Source organism: Apus apus, chromosome 1, assembly GCF_020740795.1.
Source record: "Apus apus isolate bApuApu2 chromosome 1, bApuApu2.pri.cur, whole genome shotgun sequence".
Taxonomy (NCBI): domain Eukaryota; kingdom Metazoa; phylum Chordata; class Aves; order Apodiformes; family Apodidae; genus Apus; species Apus apus.
This window is the reverse complement of record NC_067282.1, coordinates 63,099,500-63,125,345: the sequence shown is the minus strand read 5'-3', so window position 1 is coordinate 63,125,345 and position 25,846 is coordinate 63,099,500. Positions and strand designations below refer to the sequence as shown.

The window sequence follows — 25,846 nt, the reverse complement described above, 5'->3', positions numbered from 1 at the left end:
GTTCTGGAGTCCCCAACACAAGGAGGACATGGAGCTCCTGGAGCAAATCCAGAGGAGAGCCACAAAGATGATCAGAGGGCTGGAGCACCTCCCCTATGAAGACAAGCTGAGAGAGTTTGGGCTGTTCAGCCTGGAGAAGAGAGGGCTCTCGGGAGACTTCATAGCAGCCTTCCAGTACCTGAAGGGGCTACAGGAAAGCTGGGGAGGGGCTTTTTACAGGGGCTTGTAGTGACAGGACAAGGGCTAATGGCTTTGAAGTGGAAGAGGGCAGATTTAGGTTAGAAAGAAAGGAAGCAAATCTTTAGCCTGAGGGTGAGACACTGGCACAGAGTGCTCAGGGAAGTTGTGGCTGCCCCTTCCCTGCAAGTGTTCAACGGTGGGTTTAATGTGGCTCTGAGCAACCTAGTCTAGTCGGGATGTCCCTGCCCATGCAGGGGGGTTGGAACTAGGTGATCTTTAAGGTCGCTTCCAACATAAACCATTCTATGAGTCTATGAACTTATAAGAAAGGCGGCTTCCTGTAACAAAGAAATTATTTTATTCAGGTTTTCACTTTGGCTGAAATTTCAGATTCTGGGTTTCTCCCAGAGTTGCTGCTTGTCTGTGTTTCATCCAGACAGGCAGGGAATTAGCTTTCCATCTGATATATGGCTTGTGATAATGACCCATGTGCCAAATGTTCAGGCAGGCCAATGCAGCCTGTGGAAAGAGAGCCTGGGTCATACCACATGCCAGGATGGTTCTCACTCACGTACTTTGCTACAATGTTTTTCCAGTTTAGCTGCCCCCCACAAGCCATCCCACTGCCCCCCTGGCCATGCCATTCTAAGACACCATCAGGCTCTTCTGGCTGGTGGACGGTGCCATGGGACACAGTGGCCAGGAGGGGAGAGCAGCAAAGCTACCCCACGAGAGGCCTTCAGGCACATCAGCCTAACCAGTTATCCATGAGAGCCTATGGTAAAGGGCTGGGTGACCTCAGTGTCCCCTGCTCTCTGGTGCCTGGAGCCCCAGTTGTGGGGCCACACCTAAGCATCTCTGTGCATGCTGCCATAAGGCATGGAAAGAGAAACCCCTCAACACGTGCTTCAGTCTCTAAAGACCCAGCAAGGCATGTGCGTGCAGACTAGACACAAACTTTCAAGATTAATGCTTGGAGACATGCTCTATCTTCAGCCTGATCTCGTGGAAGGTGTCCCTGCCCATGCAGAGGGGTTGGAACTAGATGATCTTTAAGGTCCCTTCCAACCCCAACCATTCTATCATTCTATGATTATTCTTGTAAAAAAATAAATAAAGAAAAAAAAGTCAGAGTTAGCAAGCTGATAAAAAGTAACCAAGCCACCAGAGTCCATTTTTGTTCCCGTTGCTGTAAGACTTGTTACCAGTGGCAGATTTGTCTCTCCTTCTCCCAGCCCAAAAGCCTTAGGAGGACTGGATTTCTGTCCTGAAAATGCTCTGATTGACAGTTCTTCACCTGCTCTAGTGAAATGACTCCCTTACAAGAGACAAGACCTTTCGGCAGGACGGAAGTCCAGGGATAGGACAACAGGAAATGGCCGCAAGTGGCAACAGGGGAGGTTCAGATTGGATATAAGGGAAATTTTCTAAATCAAAAGGGTTGTCAAGCATCATAATGGGCTGCTTAAGGAAATGGTTGAGTCTCCATCCCTGGAGGTATTTAAAAAACACGTAGCTGTGGTGTTTAGGGACATGCTTTAGCGGTGGACTTGGCAGTACTGGGTGGATGGTTGGACCTGATGATCTTGTAGTGCTTTTCCAACCAAAATGATTCTATGATTGTAAAGTCCTTGCAGGACAAGATACTGGAGGGGCTGGGACAAAGTGGCTTTTAAGCAGGTGTCCCTGCAGAGGCTTCCTCATTTTCTGGCAAACCAGGCAGATGAGTCATGAGAGCTTCTCAAGGAAGCAGACAGCATTGTACCACCTTATGTGTTTTTGCAGCCATTATTACAAAATGTTTGGCTGCTGCCACCCCACAATTAAAGCAGGGATGAAATCCAGTCTGCCTGATACCACCATTATTAGCTGCCACCATGGCTATACCACCATGTTGGGTGGCAATGATTCCTAAATTGCCACTGTCACCAGGGATAACGTTCTGCCAGGTCATATGCTTGTTGGGCATATCACTGCACTTGGCTCACAATGCCAGCAAGCAGAGCAGAACATCTCTATTGCTGCTGGGTTAGTCTTCTGTCAGCTGAGTGAGCTAAACTGGCTGGGTGAATGGACGTGCCATCAGAGCCAAGGTGGCTCCAGTGAGAGTGGCTCCAGGAAGAGATGAGGGGAAAAGAGTGTGCTCACGATGATGAAACATCAGAGTGGTTCAGTGTCATCTAACTTGGTCCTCGCCCCTGCCTGCTGCCCTCCTCTCTGCTGTGCTGCAGCTCAGTCATGGTGGATCAGGAGTTCAGGTGAAGTCACAGGGAAGTTGTTCCACTTTTTTCCCTTGGGGTACTTGTAGCCAAAACTGCTTCCCTGATCTGGATCACTGCATGGCTGTATGAAGAATGGTGTTGGCAGAAACAGCTGTGTGGGAAGAAGCAGGGCAAGGATTGCTTGCCTCCTCTCCGGTGTTAAAAAGTGTTCCCTGTATTGAAGCCTCAGGCATCAGTCTTGAACTTAAATTTTAGTTTTCTAAGAGGTCAGGAGCCTTCAAGAAAGCGCTGATATTTTCTGTGGACTCAACAAAGAACAAGAAAAGCTTTTGGAGGCTTTCAGATCCTGTTCCTTTGGGTTTAGATGCCTGCATTAAGTGGATTGTGTTTTGCACAGTAAACAGCAAGCTGCAGTAGTGCTATTTTTGAGGTGTGCCTGATAATGTTACTTTCAAGCAGATACAGCTCTGCTCCTTTGTTCTCCTACATGAATGTGGATGTGTGGCTGGTTGCCTTTAGGTGAGCTCCATGTGCAGTATCCAAGCCCTTACAGATTGTATACAGCTGCTTCACCACTGTATGCACAGATGTGTGCCATGGCCACAAATATTTACTGACGTTTGGCCAGACATCCTGAGGTACAATCCAAAGGATACATCCATTTCTCCTGAATGCCTGAATATGTATTTTGTCTTAGCTGTTCTGGTGTGAAAAATACATAATGTGCCTTCAAAATACGTCTGTAACTGCATGAAAAGTTTCTTTAAACTAATTGCGAATTCCTTGGGCCATTTGCAAAGTGGATGTCCCACTGAAAACTAGAGCTTTTTAATATGCAGATGCCATGCTTGTTGTCGGTCCCTGACCAGTTACAGATTCAGAGCAATTATTTTGATATTACTTATATCCATCCTGTTTTTTTTCCTCCTGGATTATCCATAACAAGAAGTGGAAAATCCACTGTGCCTGGATTAAAACATGGTTTTGCTGCTGCTGCAGCCTTGTGAGGTTTTGAGCATTAACCAACAGGTCTTTATGGAGCCTTGTTTCCTGCAGTAAGTTGAGCCTGCTGGTCGTGCCTTCTCCTTCTGACCCCAGGTGTGCCATCCATCCCCACACACACACCTCCTGCATGCTGGGTCTCTGCTCTGCCCCACCATCAAATACTGGCTCCCAACACCTGCAAGAAATTAAAGAGCCGTGAAATACTCCTGGGTGCTGGTCGCTTGTCCAGCCAACGAAAAAGCCCGAATTCCTTTCGGATGAGAACATGGGTACATCTGCTTGCAATCATCTTTCTGCAGGCAGCCGGCCTGATTAAGCAGAAATGTGATTCTCTGGGAAGAGCTCAGCAGATGCCTGCAGCCAAGGGGTTGGGATTCAGGAGAGGCAGAATCAACGCGCCTTTCACGCCCGGCATCCCCAGCAGTCCCCTCACTCAGCCTTGGCTGCTTCTTGCCCTGCTTGCAGGAGGCAAGGCATGCTGAAATAAAGAGAAACTTGTTCTCTGGCAAGAACGGTCACTTCTTCTGGCTGGGAAGGAGGCAGGAAGCATATTATTTGAAAGGTAAACTGATAAAATATTTGTTTGCTGGAGAAAGGGGAGAAATGTAAAAAAAAAAAGTCAGCATTTTTTAGAAAACAAAATGTTGTGCCTTCTTACTCCTGCCCTAACTACAACTGCAGAGTGTCATAAAGAAATGTTTTAGCCTTCAGGGGTCTGTAGCCTCATGCAGGGGATCTTGCTTGCTGGAAGGACGCTCTCTGTCCTTCTGTGCACACCCGTGTGTGTGCAGGGGAGAGAGAATGCACACTCCATAGAGGAGGAAACGGCTCAAAATACTGGGAGTAAAGACAGTGAGTGGACACAGAGGAATATTAGCAGAGTCTCTGGTAATGCTATTTTTTGTTTCTTAATGTTTTCTTCCTTGCAGCTGACCAATGAGGAAGCAACTAAAAATCACTACTTTTAGGAAAGCTGCAGTTTGTAGCACAGATGCGTTACAGTGTGTGTACTTTTCTAGATGTGCCAGATTGCATGTCAAAATTTGCCTTTCATGCTGCTATACAAGAGGACTAAAAAGTAATTTATAGGTGCAAATAGGACTGCCGTGTTTGGGGAACAAAGGGAAAGCATTTTTAACAGAAACGAGCTTGACGATTGAGCAGCTCAGCTTCACAGGGATTCCTGGATGCAAGCTGAAGGCAGTGGCTGCAGTGTACTTTAAATCCTCAAATATGTTCATCAGTTAATATGTTTGTAACAGCCAGGTTGCCTCCCCTGCTAAGACTGGTTTTTAGTGGCTCATAGTCCAAATAGCCTGAGGATTTAAGCCAGGTCTGCAAAAGCTATACTTTGTTGGGACAGCAGTGCAGGTATAGCTACAGTGCCCTCAGGGCCTATGTGTCCTAGCCCAGCCACAGCATCCCTCCAGCTCGACTGGTAAAAATGGCTAGAAGTGACAATTTGCCAGATCCCTGAGTAATGCAGCCCTGCAGGAAGATGCTGGGCTGGCAGGCTGGGCAGGGGGACCTGGGGTAAGACTGCCTGCTTTGTGTTTGCTGTTTGGAGGCATGTGGTTAAATCAGGCATGGATTTCTTCTGAGCTCCTTGAACTGAAATCTTACCAAAACCCACCAAAGTTGTTTGTTTTGTTTTGGTTTGGTTTGGTTTAGGCCAAGCTCTATTCTTGGCTTCATACAAATGCCTAATAGAGAGGGGAGCTCTCCTGAATAAGTCAGACTCTGGACACTTTTAGGTATCTAGCTCTCTTAGGGAAGTTCTTAATTTAAGAGTATGGTGGAAGAACATCATCTCTTAAGATGTGCAGGGGACAGTGATGGACAGATAGTGTTTCTAAAAAAAATTGGCATGCAGGGTCTATTCAGTTGTCTGAATGTTCAAACATTGCAGTTTATCCATGTGCATTCAGGTATACATGCAGAATTTTAAGGTAACAACAGAATGACCTATGCTAGTGCAGGATGATTCAAAGTGAAATATCTGCCATTTAAAAAACAATAGGGGAAAACCATTTATTTAGCACAGGCTGAAATACAGGAATGCATGCTGTGTTTAGCTTAACTTACTATAGGCGAGACTTAATGATGTACAGAAAGGTTGTTTGAAGGTAAGTGTGGAATGGCTGATATTTTCTGGGGCTTCTTTCCTAAGTGTTCATTTGGATGTTGCAACACACTAACACTCTGTAATAAATCCATGTGGGTATTGTTTAAAGGTGTCGTACTCAATGTCTTTTTTTCTAATATGGCTTCACTCCCTGTGAATGCTGATGCAGTTGTGCAGAGATGAGGAGCTCTCTGATGATAGACACAGATGGGATGCCTTTAAGGCATCTGAACCGTTAACTGAGCATGGATGAAACCTGGATTTTCATTTATAGGGCAGATAAGCCCTTATGTCAGTCTGGCCCTATGGCAGTCAGCCATTTTGAGGGCTGGGTCTCACTGTAGTGATGGGAAAATGCAAGTCTTTGTTACTCTGCTTTGTGAAGGCTGTGCTCACAGAGGATGCTCTTACCACTTGCTATGCAGCTTTCATCCTCAACAGGAGGCACAAACAGAAATCTTTGACTTCTGAGAGTAGATGTAATTTGCCAAGGCCTTGCAGAATAGGGTCCTGGTTCTGCCCCTTGGACTTTTCAGTCTGATACTCTGCCACCCTTTGCCTGCTTCGCTGCTTACCTGCAGCCCTTCTGCTCCTCATAGCACTGTCGTCATCTGTCGTCCTTTTTCAGGAATTCCCTGAAGCCACTGTTGTGCAATGGATGGAATAATGGTAACACTCAGGTTGAAGGAAATTTCAACTTCAGCTGACATTTTTGTAGAAATTTGGAGCAATCCATTTCATAAGGAATTTGTAAATGTACAAACTCTGTGCTACCACCTGTCTTTTCCTTCCTTTCACGTCTGAAAGAGATGCATTGATCTTAAGGCTAGGAGACATCACTCTGGGCTGACCACCTGCATAATTCAGATCCTCTGACATCCCTGTATAGACTTATGCTTCAGGATCAAGAAGAGCACTTTTGACAAGACTGTCTTTTAGGAAGAAAAAAAAAAATTAAAAACCCTCCCCTTGATTAAGAAAGCTGCACATTGTCCAAGACAGTCGTTCTAAAGTTGTTCCGGTGTTGTCCAAGAAAAATGTCTCGCACCTTCCACGTGCTTGTTAACACTCATCTGATATTTTTTCCTCCAAAGTTAAAAGCTGAGCCTGCTGCACATCCAATTGGATTATAAGCACTCCAGAAGGGAGGCTTCGCCTGTGCACAGACTTCAAATATTAGTGAACAAAATATACGTGTTTCATAACTGTAATTGTTCTTGTCACATACTCAGCTTCAGATCATTTTGGGTAATTTATTCCTGAAGCTACTTGCATAGTTTGGGAATGGAAAAGGCAGGTATGTTTTCCAATATACTGCTATGCAGAGAATGTGCTTAGATTTTGTATAATATTCCTGATTGATATTGTTTATTTACATAAAAGAGTTTAGTTCTCTGTGTGTGAGAGCTTATTTTTAAATGAAATTATATGATGTTTAAGCAGCAACCAGAGAGGAATATGGGAGAGAAACCTCTGATGAAATAAGAAGAGGTGGAATTTGTCCGTAATGAAACTAAAATGAAGGTATTCTATCAGCCTTTGTTTTACTTTGTTTCTCTTTCAGCCTAGCCTGGAGTTGTGTGTGCACTCACAGGGAAATCAATCTGTGCCTTGGGCAGCAGAATCTCTCCCTGGCTAGGGGAGACTGATGGATTGTTTCACATATTGAGACTGTACGTTTGATGAGAATTGTATCAGAATGGTGACAGTAGTGGAGGTTTGAGGGGTTTGGCTTCTTTACTGAAATAAATAACGTACAGTATATGCTCCACTTTTCCAGATGAAAAGAAAAAGCCCTTTCTCTGCTATGTGTTTCTGTCTTCTTTCTACTATGTGTCTGTCGCGGGCCGGTATTGGGGGGCTACCGTTCCCCACAATATCTCTTGTCTTTGTTCTGTGTATTTCTGTTGTTCCTCTCTAAAATTTTCAGTATGGCTTGTACAAAATAAATTAGTAAGTCATATAAAATTTGTACTATGGAAAAGCTTTTCCATAGGCATTTTTAGTGGCTTTGTAATGATGCAGTGATTTGGTTATAGTGGGTTGGGGCTTTTTGTTTCATTTTGTTTTTATTTTAGTGTAAGCACAGTTTCTCAATGAGGTGGCCAACCCAAACCCCATGACAAAAATTTCAAATGAAACAATTAAGGGTAAAATGTTGAGTTCATTAAACCCAAGGGCAAGTGTTACATTTGAACCAACTGGACCAGGGTTCTTATTGTCCAGGTGCTTAAAATTTGCTCAGCAGAGGGCGAGGCTAGGTCTCTGAAAAAGTATGACTGATCTGTGCTCCCCCAGTGTTCTTTTCCTTGGAAAAAAAGGCAGCAAGCCTCCTCAAAAGGCAGCAAGCCTTCTCAATAGCTCTGTTTCAACCTGTCACAATCAGCCATTTGAATAGTCTCCCCAGAGAAGTGGTTGATTCCCCAACATTAGACACTTTTAAGTTTCAGTTGGAGAGCATGCTGAGCCATCTTGTCTAGAAAGGTTGGACCATGCCATGAAAGGTTGGACCAGATGATCCTTCAGATCTCTTCCAACCTAGTATTCTGTGATTCTGCCTTACCATCTCTGATTAATAAGTAATTACCAACAGCAAAGTTATACTGCATGTTGCACACTGTTGCTACATCTGCGTCAGTCACCATAAAAAAATAAAATTATGAACTTTGAGAAGCTACTCCTAACCCAGTCATTACTTTAGATAAAATAAATAATCTTATACTACTGCACAGCCTCTCCTGCTCTATCATATAGTTATTACTGTGTTTGTGCTGCTTCTGTAGGATACAAGAAGTCCTCAAAGGTTTGCCTGCATGTTTCCTGCCTCCTGTACAGCTAAACACTAACCCGGACACACATGGGAGAGAAAAAAAACCAGTACCACCAGAGTGTCACTGTACAATTACCCTGCTCAGGTCCTTCCCAGCTCCAAATAATGGTCAGCTAATATGTATTAGACTTACAGCCACTGCCCCATTTCTTGATATTTACCAAGTGAAAGCACCTTTCCACTGTGGTCATTAGGTGGAAACATTACTTAATAGAAAGGCAGTCACCACTCTGGGATGTGCACTACAGCTCTGCAGTGCAGGGTTTGAAGAGGTGTTACATCAGGAAAATGCTTTTTAAAGGAAAAATAAACTGCAGTTTTGTGAAAAAGGCAGACTTCATTTTAAAAAAAAGACAAAAAAAATAAGACAGAAGTTTATATTGGCAGATCCTAAGCAAGGAAGAGGTGAAAGACTTTTGTGTTGGTTTTGGTAGCAGAGCAATTAAATTGCTCACCTAACCTTGAAGAATTGCAGCCTCAGATTTCCCATTTCTGAAGCAGATTGGATTTTGTTGTTAATTTGTATACCTGGTCTGTCCCAAAATTGAGTGATCTGGCCTAAAACAGGGCTGTCTTGTCGGCCAGGACATTTTTTATTACGAGGAAGAGACATGCTGGAGATGGATGGCAGCTTATTAGCTCCTCTGAGCTTCAGACATTCCCAATAGCAGGAACTCCAGGGTGTTAGAGAAATTACGCGGATGCCTGGAGGAGCTAGCAGGGACTTCAGAGATCTGTCTACATGAATAAATGTGGGTAGGTTCTTCTGCTTGAGTGGAGGAGAGCCAGCTTGAGTTCAGACAACACGCAGCCCTACTAGCACAGACAGAGCTAATAGGCCTGGTTGTGAGCTGGGTCAGGCCTCGTGTCAAGTTTCAGGATCAAAGCCCCATGACATTCCCTGCTGCCACCCGCTGAACACAACCCCAGCAGCAACAGGCTGGGATTTAATATTTCTGAGAGAAATGTGATTCTGTAAGGCTCTTACAATTAAAAATATGTGTATGCATGAATACTTGCAGGTTGGACACCTAAGTGATCACAACAGGCAAAAAAATCTCCTGTTAAAATCTCCATACATTGCAGCTGTTGTAGTGCCACGTTGGCATGAACACCCTCTGAACTTTCAGGCACCCAAGCACAGCCAGCACAGTGAGACTTCATACAGCAAGAATCACAGAACCACAGAATGATTCTGGTTGGAAGAGACCTTAAAGATCATCTATTTCCAATCCCCCTGCATAGGCAGAGACACCTCCCACTAGACCAGGTTGCTCAGAGCTCTGTCCATCCTGGCCTTGAACACTTCCATGGAAGGAAAGAGCAGCTAAAACTTCTTTGGGCAACCTGTTGCAGTGTCTCACCACCCTCACAGTGATTAATTCCTTCCTGATACGCAATCTTGCAGCTAACATGCTCTTTCAGCTTAAAATAACTTCTCCTTGTTCTATCACTACAAGCCTTTGTAAAAAACCCCTCCCCAGCTTTCCTGTAGACCCCTTCAGGTACTGGAAGGCCACTATAAATTCTCCCTGGAGCCTTCTCTTCTCCAGGCTGAACAACCCCATCTCTCTCAGCCTGTCTTCATAGGAGAGGTGCTCCAGCCCTCTGATCATCTTTGTGGCCCTCTGATGGACTTGCTACAACAGCTCCATATCCTTCTTGTGTTTGGGCCTCCAAAACTGGACATCATACTCCAGGTGGGGTCTCACCAGTGTGGAGTAGAGGGGGAGAATCACCTCCCTTGACTTGCTGTCATGCTTCCTTTGAAGCAGCCCAGAGTACAACTGGTAAGAGATCTCATGGTCTCTTACTCAGCAGCAGCACGGGCAGCCTACAGAAAGTGCTCTCTCCTGGAAACAAACCAAACAGTAAATCAGGAAGGCAATCTGACATCAAATGAACGGAGGCACAGGCTTGATCACAGGCAGGGCTTAGGCAGGGCACTGGCGAAACTGGAAAGCTCAGATTCAAAGCAGAGCCAGCAAGAGCAGCCACAAAGAAGATCAAGAGAAGTGTAAGGTCACATGTGATAATGTCAGGAAGACAAGTCAGGTTTCTGCTCTGATAACCTGAGAGGTGTGCTGTTAGCTGGGACACAGTGCCTGTTAGTAAGGCACCAAAGGCTCATGTTTGACTCGAGAAAGCAATCACCTGCCCTCTGCTGCGGGTGACTTGGACATATTTCAGCCAATTGAGCTGACATTTCACATCCTGGGGTCCTGCCTCAGGCAGGCTGGCAGTACTGCTGAAAATTTCAGCCTGTGCAATTCCTAGCTGCCTGAAAAGGCAGGCCGGGGAGAGCAGGTCATTTTGTTTATGCTAAAAACACCAGACAGGCTTCAGGCAATGTTCCAGCTCCTGTGCTTTGAAACAGTGGCTTCAAACTGAATAAGGGGTGGCAGCAGGATGCACCTCTTTTCCTTCTTCAGAAAAATGCTCCTGCCTTGTACTGTTTCAAATTTAAAAGAATAGTTTTGAAGCACATACTCAGTAGGTGTGTGCTGTGTCCCTGCACATCCCTGAAATTTATGTCCAGGCTGGTGAAGTTGCAGTGGAGATGTGCAGGGCTTGCCCTGCCACCCAGGCTGTTGTGCATTGCCTCAGGCTGCTGGGGTAGAGAGGACTGAGGCAGAGGGAAGGAAACCTTGGGTAGAGCTAAGCTGTCACTGTTTGAAGCCCTTTGTTCCTCAGCAAGAAAACTTGTTTTGTTAGTAAACTTCCCTATGCAGGCAGAAGTCCATGCTGGAGCATGCCCAAAATTAACAGGTATGCAAGTCATCAATAAGGGGTCATGAAGGCACTGATTTGGCTTGCAGAGACCAGTTTTAGGTGTTACCAAGCCTCAAACACAAGACAGGAGGAAGCAATCAGATTGGGGCACTCAGTGGGGTGGTGTCAGTGTGGACTCAGATCACCCTTCTCTCTGCAGTGACCTGCTCCTGGGCCAGTGCTTACCAAGTTTTGCATGAGCCTGACCCCCAGATACTCCTTGGGGTGGATTAGACATACTACCTGCCTCCAGCAAAATGAAGAAGTTCTGTTTCATGTTTCGCCCCGTTTCTCCTTCTGGCCAGGGTTTAGGCCAACTGAATGCTGCCAGCTGGCTGCCAGACACTTCTACACTGCTGGTGTTCCACCAGGACAACTGTACATGGATGGGCAAGTGACACTCTTTCAGCACCATGAAGAGAACCTCGGGGAGCAGGCAGCTCTGCTCATGGCACTCTGATTTTTACAAGGACACTGTGTATATATAGAGGACTTCAAGTGTATGAGTCACACAATTTGCAACTTGAAAAATTAACAATGAGATAAAGGCAGCTCAATCAAAGATGAGATATTTTCTTAAAGTAATGTTAAACAAATGCACTTACAAAACTTATAAAGAATAATCAGAGCACCATGAGCAGAGCTGCTGCTCCCCAAGGTTCTCTTTGTGGTGCTGAATGAGCGTCACCTGCTGATCAGTGTGCAGTTGACTCCTCTCTGTGGAGAGACACCGGTGAGAAGTGTCTGGCAGCCAGTTGGTAGCAGCCAGGTGTCCCTTCCTCCCTGACCATCCTCTCTCACTGCCTTCATACTTGGCCCCAACTCTTGCAAACCACCTACCTGAGCCATCATAACTCACTAGTCCTGAAGGTAACTAACACAGCAAAGTAAACTGCGTCTGCTTTTTTTGCAGACTGAATTGGCTCAGAAAATTATGAGAGCCAGCATTGGTAAGAGAGGGGAAGGACCAGGTAGCACGGGACAGAGATGCTTCCTCATCTTGGTGGTAGCAAGCCACTACATTGACTTAAGCTCTGAGGGTAAGGCAGCTGCCTTGGGAAGGACAACCTGGTTTCCCACCATCCTCCAGTTTGTGCTGGATTCATCATAAGGTACTGAACCGTGCGCTGGAAAGGCTGGCTTCTCTGGTGACACTCTTTGCAAAGGAAGAGACTCGTGTGCTATTTTGCAAAGGGGTTTAGGGCTGAAGGTGATGAGGGGAGGCACGTTCCTCAAGGGTCAGTACGGGCCTGGTGCTGTTTTACATCTTTGTTGGTGACATGGACAGTAGAACTGCGTGCACCCTCAGCAAGTTTGCTGATGGCACCAAGCTGTGTGGTCGACACGCTGGAAGGAAACGATGCCATCCAGAGGGACCTTGATAGGTTTGAGAGGTGGGCCAATGAATCAGCTGATAACAGGCTGTGGTAAAAAAGAGACATTTTAACATACTACAGACCCTTTCCATCTCTCTTCCTGTTAGACCTGGCTCACAGACTTGCCATATACTTCCAGGGTTATCCAAAAAATATCTTGGAAGCAGTGGAAGAGAAAAGGGAGAAAGATTTCTTTGAGAGAAATTTTTTGTATTCCTCTATGGAAAGGAAGCAGCCATAATCAGATAACACTGCTGAGCACACCTGCTTGTCTCTGTGCTGATCACCAGAGCAATAAGCTTAATTCTGTACTGAGGGCAGCAAAGTACTGTCAGGTGATGAAAGGAGGAGGATGGACAGACCAACAGACAACATTTCTTTTCTGACAGGGTCATCCCTAAGCTGCAAAACATAGCAGCATTAGCCAAGCAGAGGCGGGGGAAAACCACAACTGATTTTGTAGCTATTTTCTATGGAAAGTGTAATCATTAATATTTATTAATAACATGGACCAAAGTAATGGTGCTACCAGGTGAGACACAATGGATTAAATGTTTCCCAAACCATGTGTTGAGGCCAATGAGACTCAGCCAGACACAAAAAAAAACTTTCCCTAATCCAGAGGTGCTTGACCTGGGATTTGGGGCTGGTCTTGTCACTACCAGGAGGACTCTAGAACAGTGGAAAAAAATAGTATGAAACTCACAAAGGTTTGGAAGGAACTGACTGATGACTTAGATGTTTTTCCTTCTGTTTAGAAGAAAAACATGACTCCTGTGGTTTTCTTGGAACAGGCTGCAGAAAACAATCTAGAGTGCCAAGTGCCTCTGTCCTACGGCTAGGGAGCAGGGCACGTTGTAAATTGGTTGGGAGATTTTGTAAAAACCTCATTAACAGAAAAATAACCCTTTCCTGGGTGCTTGGGACACTGTTCAATTCTTCCACATTCTTGATCAAACAGGAGTTCTTAGTGGCTCATTAAAATCTTCATGGTGCTTCTTTGCAGAAGATGAAATGTCATCCCTGGCTAATTTCCAAATTATGTATTTGTGTGCTAAGTTGGTAAACTGATGCCAGGCCCTACTATTTAATCATGTCTTATTATATTTGTTGGGTTTTTTTTCCTTGAAAATCCAGGTCAGGGAGTCGTGTGATTATTTAAGCATTTCATCTAGACACCATTTAAGAACATTATTGTGTTTAAATGCTTGAAAACATGAAGCCTAGTGAAGGAAGAAGAAACTAAGATCAACCTTTTTTTAACATGATTTTTTTTGTGCTTTGAATTACTGAATATCCTTGAATGGCCCCTACTGATACTATCTCTTACATTTTAATAAATACAACACAGTTGTCTCAACAGCTACTGTGATGAGATGCAAAAGCAGAGATGTCTCTGCTATTGAGCAGTCCCTCCGTACTTAATTGTAGGCAAAATTATACAACAATAATAAAGGAATTCAGACAGTTAAAAATTAAGTGGTGCTTCAGGGTCAAGGTTTTCCCCCCCCCATTTTCTTCAGATTAGTTAAACAGCCACACATGCCCATGCCACTTTAAGCAGTTTTAGAAGCCACTGGGCTTGAAACCACTAAGCATAGTCTTGGAGACCACACAGGGGAAACGGGGTTGCCTGAGCAGTCACCAAACATGCAGCAACTTGCAGAACTGTTTAAAAAATCAGCTGGAATCTTCTCTGCTTACCCTAAAAAATGTACAGAAAGTCCTGCAGGCCCTGAAGAGAACACTGGCTGGCAGTAGGCTCAGTGTTTGGGATTTCTCAGGCTCCAGTGAGCTACTTGCCTGAAGCTCCTGTTGTATTTCAAGGTCAGGCTCAGAGTGGGATTCTGTTGGATTGATCCCAAATTTCTGCCTCAGCACTCAGGCTTGCAAGAGCATGGCTCAGCCCCATTCTGAGGAAGCAGTGAAACACACCATCCCTGAAACTCTGCTGTCCTGCCCATGGCATCCCTCCAGTTTGCTGCCCCCATTACACTAAGGGGCTTGATGGAGTTTTACACACTGCTCACAGCTCCTCATCCTGGAGCTGTCTGGAGAACAGTCATTCTGATGACATAAATTAACATCTTTCAACAAAGTTGAAATGGCTTCAAGCTGCAACAGGGGAGGTTTAGACTGGACATTAGGAATTTTTTTTTCACAGAAAGAGTGATTAGACACTGGAATAGGCTGCCCAGGGAGGTGGTTGAGTCGCCATCCCTGGATGTGTTTAAGGGTCGTTTGGATGTGGTGTTGGTGGATATGGTTTAGGGGAGAAGTTTGTAGGGTAGGGATGATGTTGGACTCAGTGATCTCAAGGGTCTTTTCCAACCTGAATAGTTCTATGATTCTATGATCCTATAAGTTTTGACACTGAGAGTCTACCATTGTCAGTGGTAGTGGTGATGAAAGACCTTTAACTGAATGACATCATGCCTTCAAAGTAAATACTTCCAATAATGATGCAGCAGTTGCAAGCTCAGCAGAAAAAAAAAAAAAAAAAAGTGTCTTAGTACAAGAGCAGGGCAACACTGCCTTAGTCCTTAAACCAACCTGGAACAGAAATAAAGATTACTCTGGGGAAAACACCAGTCACCTTTCTCCACTGCCTTGAAAAGAAATGGTGTTATATTTTTACACAACTTTTTTACTTTATGTCAAATACTTCTGTCCCCTGAACTGAGAACGTGACCTCTTCTGGGAAGATACTGCACTCGGTTTAACCCTGAGCATTATATTCTTCTGTCAATCACTTCTTCCAACACTAGAGCAATGATTTTCTACAATAACCTTGCACTTGAGTAAATCCATTCTTTCGGTTTCACCAGATAGCATTTTATCTTGGCACTTTCTTGAGTCATCATGATATAATTGGTATCAAGAGGAGGTTTTGTGCTTTGTAGTCCCTTGGCCCAGAGGCACCGAGTACCTGAAGCTCTGCAGAGCCCCAGCTTCCATGCAAGTCTTGCTACAAACCCAGCTGAACAAAATACCCTTTGCCATTAGCAATATAGCAGTGGAGTGTGAATACTCACAAGTTATTGCCCTGGTTTTATAAATTATCTACATCATGGCTGTTTCATGTAGCCTTACATGTGTACTCTTCACTTCTGTCCCTTGTAGCTATATTCTGCAATTAGCTATGCAAAAACCTCCAGTGGTTTTAGTCAAGAGGCTCAGTGCTGTGGTCATGAAAGGGCACATTGACTCTGAAGAACGTTTGCTGCACCACACGGTATTAAGTCTGCTGAGACTTGGAACATGGGGCCATAGGGAAAAGCCACTCAAAAGCAGTGACAGAAAGGACAGACTAATTTTGATTCTCAGGTGCTTGGGAACTGAGCTGAGACACCAAGCTCCTATGGGAGTGCTTCCACCATGGGGGTCTGGAAGGTGCTGCCCCACAGCAAAGCTCTGGCTCTAGCAGAGAGCAAGGGGTGCTTTGGCTGGAGTGACTGCATCACTTTTTCATGCTGTTGCTTCTGCCATTTCCACTGGGATGAGCAGAGAGGCCTATGTGGTAGGTTGAAGGTGCTGGGGGATAGAGGGAGGCAGGGAAAAGGCTTTGGGTGCAGCTCCAGGAATTTTTTTTCACAAGGGGAGAGATGCATGTGGTAATCAGGGGCGGTCACCTGAAGCAACAATTCAGTCTGGGGCTGGAGAATTGCTGAGGGACCAGCCCATCCTGGTGCTGCCTTGCTTTTTATGGCGAGTGGTGAAGCCAGCCATAGTGCCTTGTCCCACCCCCACAAATTAGTTGTGCTTGAAATAACACCAACAGGCTTCACATCTCAGCACAGGGAGCTGACACACCTCTGCACGGCTCCCTTGCCATGCACATGCGTATATTTATATATACACATGTGTATTCAATGTACATATTTATATACAGTTACAATATATACAGTGCATGTGTATATTAATCTGCAACCAATCTGGAAACAATCCTTGGGGTCAGGGAGCCGAGGGCTCAGTGCTTGCCAGATATCTCACAAATAGGTTACAGAGTGATCTAGGCTCTCACTCCTTCACCCTCACCTGCCTCTAATTCCCTCCCGTGCCCCTCACTGTACTCTGGCACAGCTTCAGCAGGACACCTGTAATGGTCTCCTGAGTGCTGGGGTTCTCTGCTGTAGGGGAAGAGACAGGTTTGTGCTGGAGAACAGGCAAGGATTTCACTAAGCTTCAGTCTGGGGTGTTTCTGGCATTTGCAAGGGAAGGAGCTGAGAGAAGCTGAATTCACTGAGAGGCGCTTAAACTGAATTAGGAAAAGGCAGTGGAAATTTCAGCACCGTTAGTAATGATCCTGCTGAGCAAGGATTTTCAGTTTGTGAGTCTGGCTTTTGTTCCCTGAGTTCTTACTGTAAGATAAACCCGTCTATAAGTAGAAAAATAAATCTGAATTACTTTTTAAAGCTGATCAGTTAAAATGCATTGTGGTTTTCTGTGGACTCGGGGTGGGAGGGCAGGAAAGGGAGAAAAAAAAAAAACCCTAAATTAAGCCACCTTTGTTTGATCTGATATGTTTTCTCACCAAGACAATCTCTTAATTTCCATCTGTTGTTACAAGCAACTGACAAACTGGCTGAATATGTAGAGAAATGTGAAATAACATGCTACAGCTATTTAATTATTTATTTATTTACTTACTTACTTATTTACTTACTTATTTATTTATTTTAGAATTCCCCTGTAAGAAAAGTAGAAAAGCCTGCATGAATTGCTTAAAGTTCTTATTATAGAATGATAGCCTGGTTTGGGTTGGAAGGAACTTTAAAGATCATCAGGTTCCCACTCCCCCTGCCTGGGCAGGGACACCTCTCACTAGACCAGGCTGCTCAAAGTCTCATCCAACCTGGCCTTGAACACCTCCAGGGCATCAACAACTTCCCTGGGCATCCTGTGCCAGTGCCTCAGCACCTTCACAGGAAAATCCTTCCTAAATCTAACCAAAACCTACCCTCTTTCAGCTTAAAACCGTTTCCCTTTGTCCTATCACTACATGCCCTTGTAAAAACTCTTTGCCTGCTGCACTAGATTATGTGTAGCCACAAAAAATAAAAATAAATAAAAATAAACAAGGGAAGGGAAGGGAAGGGAAGGGAAGGGAAGGGAAGGGAAGGGAAGGGAAGGGAAGGGAAGGGAAGGGAAGGGAAGGGAAGGGAAGGGAAGGGAAGGGAAGGGAAGGGAAGGGAAGGGAAGGGAAGGGAAGGGAAGAAGCGCTGCTGGAAACTGGCAAACCCTGCCATGTCCAACAAAGAAGGGATGCCTTGTCCTGCCGAAACGCGACAAAGGGGATGATGGTTGCTCCCAGACCGTGGCTGCCCTCGACCGCCTCCGCGCCCCTCCCCGTGGCGTCGGGCCGAGGCGCGGCGTGGGCCGGCCGCCCGCGCCCCTTCCCTCTGCTCCGGCTCCGGCTCCATCCTGTCGGTCTCCTCCCTGCCAGGTGCGCTCCCGCCCCGCAGCCATGCCGCCGCCGGGCCCCCGCCGGGCCCTCCCCCGGGCCGCCCTCGCCGCCCTCCTCCTCTTCTTCCCGCTGCTCTGCGCGGCCCCAGGTGAGTGAGGGTCCGGGCCCAGGACCGGGCTGGGGGTGCGGGGAGGGGGAACCTCACCCGGCACGTCCCGGGAGCTAGGGAAAAGCCTGGCATCACGCGTGGGTGAGCGCTTTTGGTTTTTCCAAAACTTGTGCAAGTTCAGCATCTTTTTTTTAAAGAGTTTGTTTTAGAGTGAATGAAGCATTTAGGAGCAGCCGAGCGCTTACGGGTCTCCTGTTGCGCCGCTCGGCCATGGGCTAAAGCCTTGGATGCTTTCTGGGAAAGGGCTGCAGCAGGAGGACAGCTGCGATGTGCTTTGGGACAGGGTGCAAGGGAGGATCTGGAAGCAGTCAGCCCGGTTGCTAACGAGCCCCTCGCTCAGCGAGAAGGGCTTTCCCAGGGTTATCGTACTGCCCTGGACACTGTGTCGCCCCGGTACTGGCACTGGCCGAAGTCTTTTGCTGCAAATTATTTTAATTGGTGAGGAAGGCCAGTTTCAGGGTTTCTTTGCCAAGAAGGGCTGGGAGAAGACGCTGGAGTGTAAAAAGCTTCCCTGCAGCGAATGTTGCACTCAAGCGTGGAAACAGGAGCAGAGGGAGGCACAGGGAGAAAGTTGCTGCAGCGTTTTGCCCGGTGGTCTTGAGCTGTGACAAAAATGCTGCCAGTGTTTTTCAAGATGCAATCTTTTTTGTTCTTTTTATCTCCTTCTTAGTAAGTGTATGCATTTTATTTTGACTTGTCTAGATGTTTCAAAGGAAAATAAGCTTAAGCTGATGCTTCAGAAACACGAAGGTAAGTAGAGAGGCAAAATTCTTTCCTTTATTTTTTCTTTGAGGCAGCTTCTATCTGTCAAGGCCACCATTCTGTTGTCACTGTCTCCAGCTCAAGGAGGGCAGTCAGAGGAGCAGTGTAGAAGCACCTGCTTCAAACGCTGTAGGGCACAGCCGCTCTTGCTATGTGTGACACCAGAAACTCCTGTGCATATGGAGTCTGTGCCTGCATGTCCATCTGGGTCTTGGTTCTGGATGCTCTGCTTATCACAAGCCCTGCTGAAAACCAGGATTCCTGGCCCCAGGCAGTGTGCCTGCATTTTGCTCCACACACAGTGTATAGCACCTACCTCTTCTAGCATATGCAAGGCAGACGTGGCACTCATCTGATTTATTCTGGGAAGTCACAAGCTTTTCCAAGGAATTATAATGCATGGAAATACTGCTGGCTCAGGTGTGGAGGAGAAAATGTGCAGAATTGCTCAGAATGCCTTGACTTGTTCCCTTTGTCCTCTTGGCCCCATGTGTGCTTCCTCCTTGAAGACTGCTCTCTCTGTGGGAGAGATGATGGCTGAGAGGCAGTGGGCAGATGCACCCAATGGCTTGCTAGTTGAGGGAAGGGGATGGAAACAGCTGGCTGGGGACAAGCAGCACTGCAGCAGATGTGGAGCAGACTGAAACACTCTAGAAGTTTTGGTTGCCTCCCCTCAGCCTGCTCTATGGCTGAGGCAAAGAATGTACACCCCCCCCAAGATGGGACTCCCCTTTTCTGCAAGTCTGTTGTAACGTGGTTTGTTTTTTTTTTTCTTTTTTTTTTTTCCCCTGGCATCACCCACTAATTCTTGCCAGCCCTATGATGTGTGCCCCATCCACGGCTGTTTGCCTTGCATGAGTGTTCCCTGCCTCACTGTTCTGCAGTGCTTGCAAGCAGATAGGAGTGACCACTTGCCACAGCTGCCATCCCTGCACCCCAGCAGTGGCCGGCTTGTTTGTTCAGGTCCCCTGATGAGAGGGACCACCCAGGCAGAGGCTGCTTGGGCAGCCTAGACCAGGAGAAGCTGCAAAGCCTTGAATAGATGGTGGAGGGAATAAGCAGCCCCTTAGTTCCAGCCTCACTCCCCTTTTCCAGTTGTGCGCTGAAGCGAGCAGGCTAAGTACACAGTTCTGGGTCCCTCACTGGCAGTGTCCCTTGTGTGAGGCTCATTCACGTGACATTTGTTCAGCTGTCCCCCTTCCCAGTAATAACACTCAACTGAGCACACAGTGTTTGCTACCAGTTTCCAGCTCATCACTGCAGAACAGCCTCCTGTTTCCCACTCTTCTTGTGACAACTCATCTATAACTTCTGCCTCTTCCATCTCCTTCCTTTGGCAGTCCTTTGCCTCCTCCTGTGACTCTGCTCAGTTCCTACTTTGGTGGTTTTCACATCTCCACCCAGCTTCCCCTGCTGCCCTACTCTTCACTTGCATCCTCTGAAAATTCCCATCCACATCCAAGTTCCTGGTCTCTTCCTCATTCCAATGAACCTTCTGAAACCAAGATGTTCCTCCAACTCCTACACACATTTCTTGCTTCACAGGAAGACCAAACATCCTGCCACGTTTTATCATGCCCATGCATGGCAGGGGGCTAGCTAGTCCTCACAGCTGTACCTTTCAGAGGCACGGAAATCCCTCTAGCACCTGCAGCAAATGCTGGCCTCTTGGACATGGGGCAGGCTGGGTGGCACATCTGAGTCTGACAGGCCAACAGCATTCCCCTGCACCCACCAAAGTGTGTGCTATGAAAGCCTGATGGGCTTTTATTTTCAGGCATAGGGGGATTTAGTTGTTTAAAAGCTGTGTTTTTACACAACAGATTTAAAAATCTATCTTTTCTCCCTTCACCCTAAGTTAGCAGTGTTTCTCCAGCTTCTTCAGGCTTTTTAACTTTACCTCTCAGCTTCATTCCCATTTCTGCAGGAGCAGCACTCAGAAGCCAGTCTCCTGTCCTCCAAGCACAAACACAAATGTGTTTATTCTCATTCAGTTTGGGCTTATTTATTTAAATTTCTTACTTAGCTTCTGTCTTTGAGCTTGGAACAGCTTTTATATAATCCAAGAGAAAGAGGGTAACTGAAAAGTCCTGTTACATGGACAATTCCTGGATAATGGCATGATGTGAGAAGCATTTTTAGGTGCAGTATGCTTCAGGCTGACAAAAAATTTCCTGGCATGCCTTTTTTTGGGGGGGAATCAATTTCAGCCCCTGTTGCCACGAAGTCCGAGGTGTCTGTGAAAGAAAAGGCAGCCAAGGAGTTCCTCAGCAGCTTGAGACGCCAGCGGCGCCAGCTGTGGGACCGGAGCCAGCCCGACGTGCAGCAGTGGTACCAGCAGTTCCTGTACCTGGGATTCGACGAGGCGGTGAGTGAGTGTGAGGCTGTCGAGAGCGGTGGAGCTTCAGCCTGAACGGCTGAAGAGCAGGGATGCACAGCCAAGAGGGAGCACCCGGGGAGGAGCTGCCCTGTTGCTGTTCACAGACACTGTGAATTCTTTTTCTTCGAAGTAGCAAATATTGCACGGAAAATTAAGCTCCGTATTCGTTAGAGACTTCCGAGTTATTCTCTTAATAGAGAAAAATGACATGAAAATCCTGCATGGAGCTCATTGCTTGCTACTTCAAGTTAAGCTTAATAAATTGCAACCAGACAAAGTTTGCGTTGAGAAGCAGGCGGCCAGACCCAAAGAAATCAATCGTCTTTCAGGAAATTAATTTGGCAGCCACCACCTAATCAATTTGCTTTATAACATGCTGAGAAACCCACACCAAGCTGGCCGTGATTGGCGTTCCTCAGTGGAATTGCACTCACAATACTTACCTAAATGCACACACGTGCCCCCATGGTGTGGGCAGCTCCTGACCATGGCAAGCACCGGCAGCTGTGCCCTGACTGTAAATCTGAAAGGAAAACCCATTTGACAGTGTGCAGCCCATCTCCCTTCAAACGAGGATACATTTTTTTTGGGTAAAAAACAGTTAATTTGTAAATCCAGAGTTCCCAGCTCCACACAAAGCTCTGCTAACTAGATGCTGAAATCGGGTGAAAAATGTGCATTTTTGTTGCAGTCCCACATGCAAAATAATTTCTGCGTTAACAAGAGGTAAAAATAGTTATAAACGTTGAATTCTTGGCTCGTGGCAGCTGCATGAATACGTTTAATGGGATTGCATTGGCACAGCCAAGCTGGAGTATATTTTGGACCTTCATGCGGTGTGAATTGCTTAGAAGATGAATGCACTCATTTTCAAAGCTGGAGCAATTAAAAAAATAATCCTTTCCTTGGACTGAAAGAATGAAGGGTACATTTTTTTTGTTGCTTCTGGACATTACACAGATAAAAAAGACTTTTTAACAGCATGGCTATATTCCCCTTCCCTCCCCCCTAATAGCAATAGGAAAAAGAGGGAAATCAGTTTTATGTGTCAGAAACCAAAGGCTGGGGGCAAATACTAGGAGGTAACAAGGACAAACCATGCAGATAAGATGATTTTCCTTTGAGTTCCTGTGTGCATTTCAAAAACTGAAATGAGGCCTGTTGTGGGATACAATGAATCCACTTAGGTTTTCTTGAGTATTAAGACGTGGTTTTAACAATGAGATAACTGTTTGTTCCAGCAAAGGACTGGAGCCATACTTACCCATTGTGTATTTTGCAAAACTTTTTTTTCAAATCTCAGCAAAAAATATTTCCAAAGAGTCATTCAGATGGAAAGGCTTTGACTTGGCAAGTATTTGATATCCTTGCACACTGTTTTTCCTCTGCTGCTGTGAGCAGAATTGTGAGCTAGAAGGTTGTGCTGTACAGTCATTTTTACCCTTGCAAAATGGGAATAAAAGGCATAAAGTGAAAGCCTGTAGCACCCACTTTGATGCAAGAGTATGAGGGTGGCAGGGAAGCAAACCTTTCGATTTTTAAGTACAAAACCTTGACATGTTTTTACAGTCCAACACTAATAGAAATATTTAAGGTTTCAGTTGCAGGTGCTCTCTGTTTAAGTACCTTACAATAGGTAGAAGGTGTGGGCATGGGTCCCAGGTGGGACTGGGCAGGACAATTCCTGCACTTGAGGCCCTTATAAGCCCATAGAGAAGGTAGATGTAAGTCACAAAAACCTATCTAAAGATTTCATTTTAACAAATAGGCAAATGATCTGAATTTCTGCAAGAGGCAAAGGTTCCTCTTCCGCTGCTTCTATGTCATTCTCTTCCTTATAAAGTTTCAGGATTGGAAAGCAAGTATTTTCTTTTACTGGCAGAAATTTGAAGATGACATCTCCTACTGGACCAACCTCGGGCGTGCTCGTAATGAATACTATGGTGGATACTACCAACACCACTACGATGAAGATTCACCAATTGGCCCACGAAATCCACACACCTTCAGGCATGGAGCAGCTGTCAACTACGATGATTACTAATGCCATTTATCCTGCTATAGCTGGAGCCCAAATGGGGCTGCACTGGGTGAGGCTGACTCCTCCCTCAGAATGACCCTGATTTCCTCCTCTCCATGTAAAACAGGCAGTGAAGGAACTGCCAGGCTTCGAAGAAAGCAATATGACTTTTTTGTAATCGTTGTTACTTAGTAGTACGCTATACACAAAGTTTTATAGAAATAAAGCTTTTTTGATAAAATAAACTAGAACAAGAAAAAATATCCCTCTCAATGTAAGTGCTGCTTCCTGTTGAGGCAAGGACACAGATATTCACATAAGCTAAATTCAATGAATAGGAGCTTGCCTACCTGCAAAGCCTGTGAAATGAAAGGACTCTCCAGGGAAAGGGCTCAAAGCAGGAACTCTGCTTCAGAAGTAATTGCCGAGATGCAGAGCATCTAACCTGAATGGCCCCAACCCCTCCCAGGCATAATAACCTAAACATTATCTCCCCTTTGTGTCCATTCCACTTAGCTGTGAGCTTCCAGTCTAGCTTGTAACAGGGAATAAAATAAAATAAGCTATTTAAAAGGAAATTAGTATCAGATAGCATCCAACACAGTTCCCAGACATAATTTCCCACCATGAAGTTGCTTCTGTTCCAAATTTAAACTGGCATCTGTACGTATTAGGCTGAGCATCAAATATATCAGAGACTGGGCATTTGTTAATGAAGCATAGTGGATTAAAGGAGGGTTGGTTGGTGGGGTTGTGTGTGTTAAAAACCCAGAAATATGACCAACAATTCCACCACAGCAACATCAGCTACATTGCTGCTTCTCTCTCATGGAAAGAGAAAGTCCTCATGCAGACTTAAGCCTAGGATGGAGATTTCAGCTGTCAGGGGCTTCACAGGGAGCCTGGTGGGGGAAAGCACTGCTGAAGCTTGAACAGGGTTAGAGGATTGGATAGGGGCAGGTGAGAAAGGCTGGCGGGGTCCATGACTTCAGGAGCTGAAGAACTGGGATAAAGATAAATGAGTGCTGCAAGCTATAGCAGCCAGAAAAGTCAGCATGGATGCTTTAGCTGTCTGTCATCTAAAGCTTACGAGACATTTCCAAAGCATGGATCATGGTAACGCTATTCTTTACACTCCTTTCTTAACTTGGAGTGTATTTCCTAATCTTTCACTTCAGCCTCCTGTTGCATGATGGCCTGGTGTCTAGGAGAGCCAGCCCAGCACTGTCCAGCTCCCTGCAGGAAGGCTTCCATGGAGACTGCTCTTTGCTGAGGGAGCCAAACTGAACAAACATGTTGGTTGTTTCTCCTCTGCACGCACAGACACGTGCTAGCCTAACATGCTCCAGAAACTCAGCTTTCCCCTAGGTTTTGGAGGGCTTGCTCTTAGCAGAATCCTTGCCAGTTTAATTGGTTTAAACTGGTGTGTTTCCTCAGTAGAGGACCCTTTATTCCAAAGTCAAGCACGTAGTCTCTTGCACATTTGGAAAACACTTATTCCTAGAAGAATACTTCCATTTTGTGTCCATAAAAAAAAATAAAAAGTACCAAATTTGGCAACGTTTGAACCATGCTGACAATTTCCATCATTTCCCAGCATTTACAAAAACTGGGAATTCAAACCTGCTGATTAAGGAAGAATAAAAAGAGTGCTGTAAATAAATACCATCCCTCTCTAGGTCTTTGTAAGCCGTGTCCATTTCTGCAGGCTGACTCAGCCCAGCAGCCTTCTGTGCCTTGCAGGCCCACAACCAATTCTAAGATCTCTCTCTTCCGGATTCTCTAAGAGAACAAAATTATACATCTTTTCCATCGTGTTGTGTTGTGTGCTGAAGTTTCCCACCACATACTGAGGTCTGGCTGGGATGGAGTTAACTTTCTTAATAACATATATGATGCCATGTTTTAGATTTGTGACTAAACCAGAGGTGACAGAACACCAATGTTTTTGCTGTTCTTGAACTGTGTGTGTACAGCATCAAGACCACCTATTTCCCATGCTGTACCTCAGCAACTGGGACAGGGGTAGATGAGACTCTGAGAGGGGACAGGGGTAGGACAGCTGACCCAAACTGATCAATTCCATGCAATACAATGACTTGCTGAACACTGAAAGCTGGGAAGAGGAATAAAGGGGGGGGGGTTTTGTCTTCCAGGGTAGCCATTGCTCAGAGACTGGCTGGGCATCAGTCTTACTTAGGGAAGATGGTGAATGGCCTTTGCTTCACTTGGGTTTATTCCTTCTTTCTTCACTTACTAATCTGTTTTTATCTCACAGAATCATGGAATTGTCAGAGTTGGATGGGACCTCTAGGGATCATCTAGTCCAACTCTCCTGCTATAGCAGGATCCCCTAGAGCACATTACTCAGGGCTGCATCCAGGCAGGTCTTGAATACCTCCAGAGAAGGAGACTCCACAACCTCCTTGGGCAGCCTGTTCCAGAGCTCTGTCACACTCCCTGTAAAGAAGTTTTTCCTCATATCTAAATGGAACTTCCTATGTTCCAGTTTGTGCCCATTGCCCCTCGTCCTGTCACTGGGAACTACTGAAGAGAGCCTGGCTCCATCCTCCTTGCACCCACCCTTTAGGTACTTAC

The 25,846-nt window shown here is 45.7% G+C and overlaps 1 protein-coding gene across 2 annotated transcripts; it reads left to right on the top strand.

The window, feature by feature from the left end:
* Positions 1–3,798: 3,798 nt before the first annotated feature.
* On the top strand, positions 3,799–23,509 carry ECRG4 (ECRG4 augurin precursor). 2 transcript variants are annotated; one of them, XM_051608278.1, is made up of 5 exons: positions 3,799–3,969; positions 17,957–18,065; positions 18,789–18,836; positions 21,059–21,216; positions 23,111–23,509. In XM_051608278.1, the coding sequence occupies exons 2-5, from the start codon at positions 17,978–17,980 to the stop codon at positions 23,270–23,272; spliced, it is 456 nt and encodes a 151-aa protein (XP_051464238.1). In that variant the 5' UTR covers positions 3,799–3,969; positions 17,957–17,977; the 3' UTR covers positions 23,273–23,509. The 2 variants fall into 2 exon arrangements, with proteins under 2 accessions (XP_051464238.1, XP_051464240.1); XM_051608280.1 differs by lacking the exon at positions 3,799–3,969 and adding an exon at positions 4,234–4,295.
* The last annotated feature ends 2,337 nt before the right edge of the window (positions 23,510–25,846 follow it).

Excerpts from the sequence above, each read along its gene's own strand:
- ECRG4 (XM_051608278.1), top strand. The coding sequence starts at position 17,978 with ATGCCGCCGCCGGGCCCCCGCCGGGCCCTCCCCCGGGCCGCCCTCGCC. Across the intron at positions 18,066-18,788 it reads GCTGCTCTGCGCGGCCCCAG|ATGTTTCAAAGGAAAATAAG; the intron begins GTGAGTGAGGGT and ends TGACTTGTCTAG. Across the intron at positions 21,217-23,110 it reads ACCTGGGATTCGACGAGGCG|AAATTTGAAGATGACATCTC; the intron begins GTGAGTGAGTGT and ends TTTTACTGGCAG.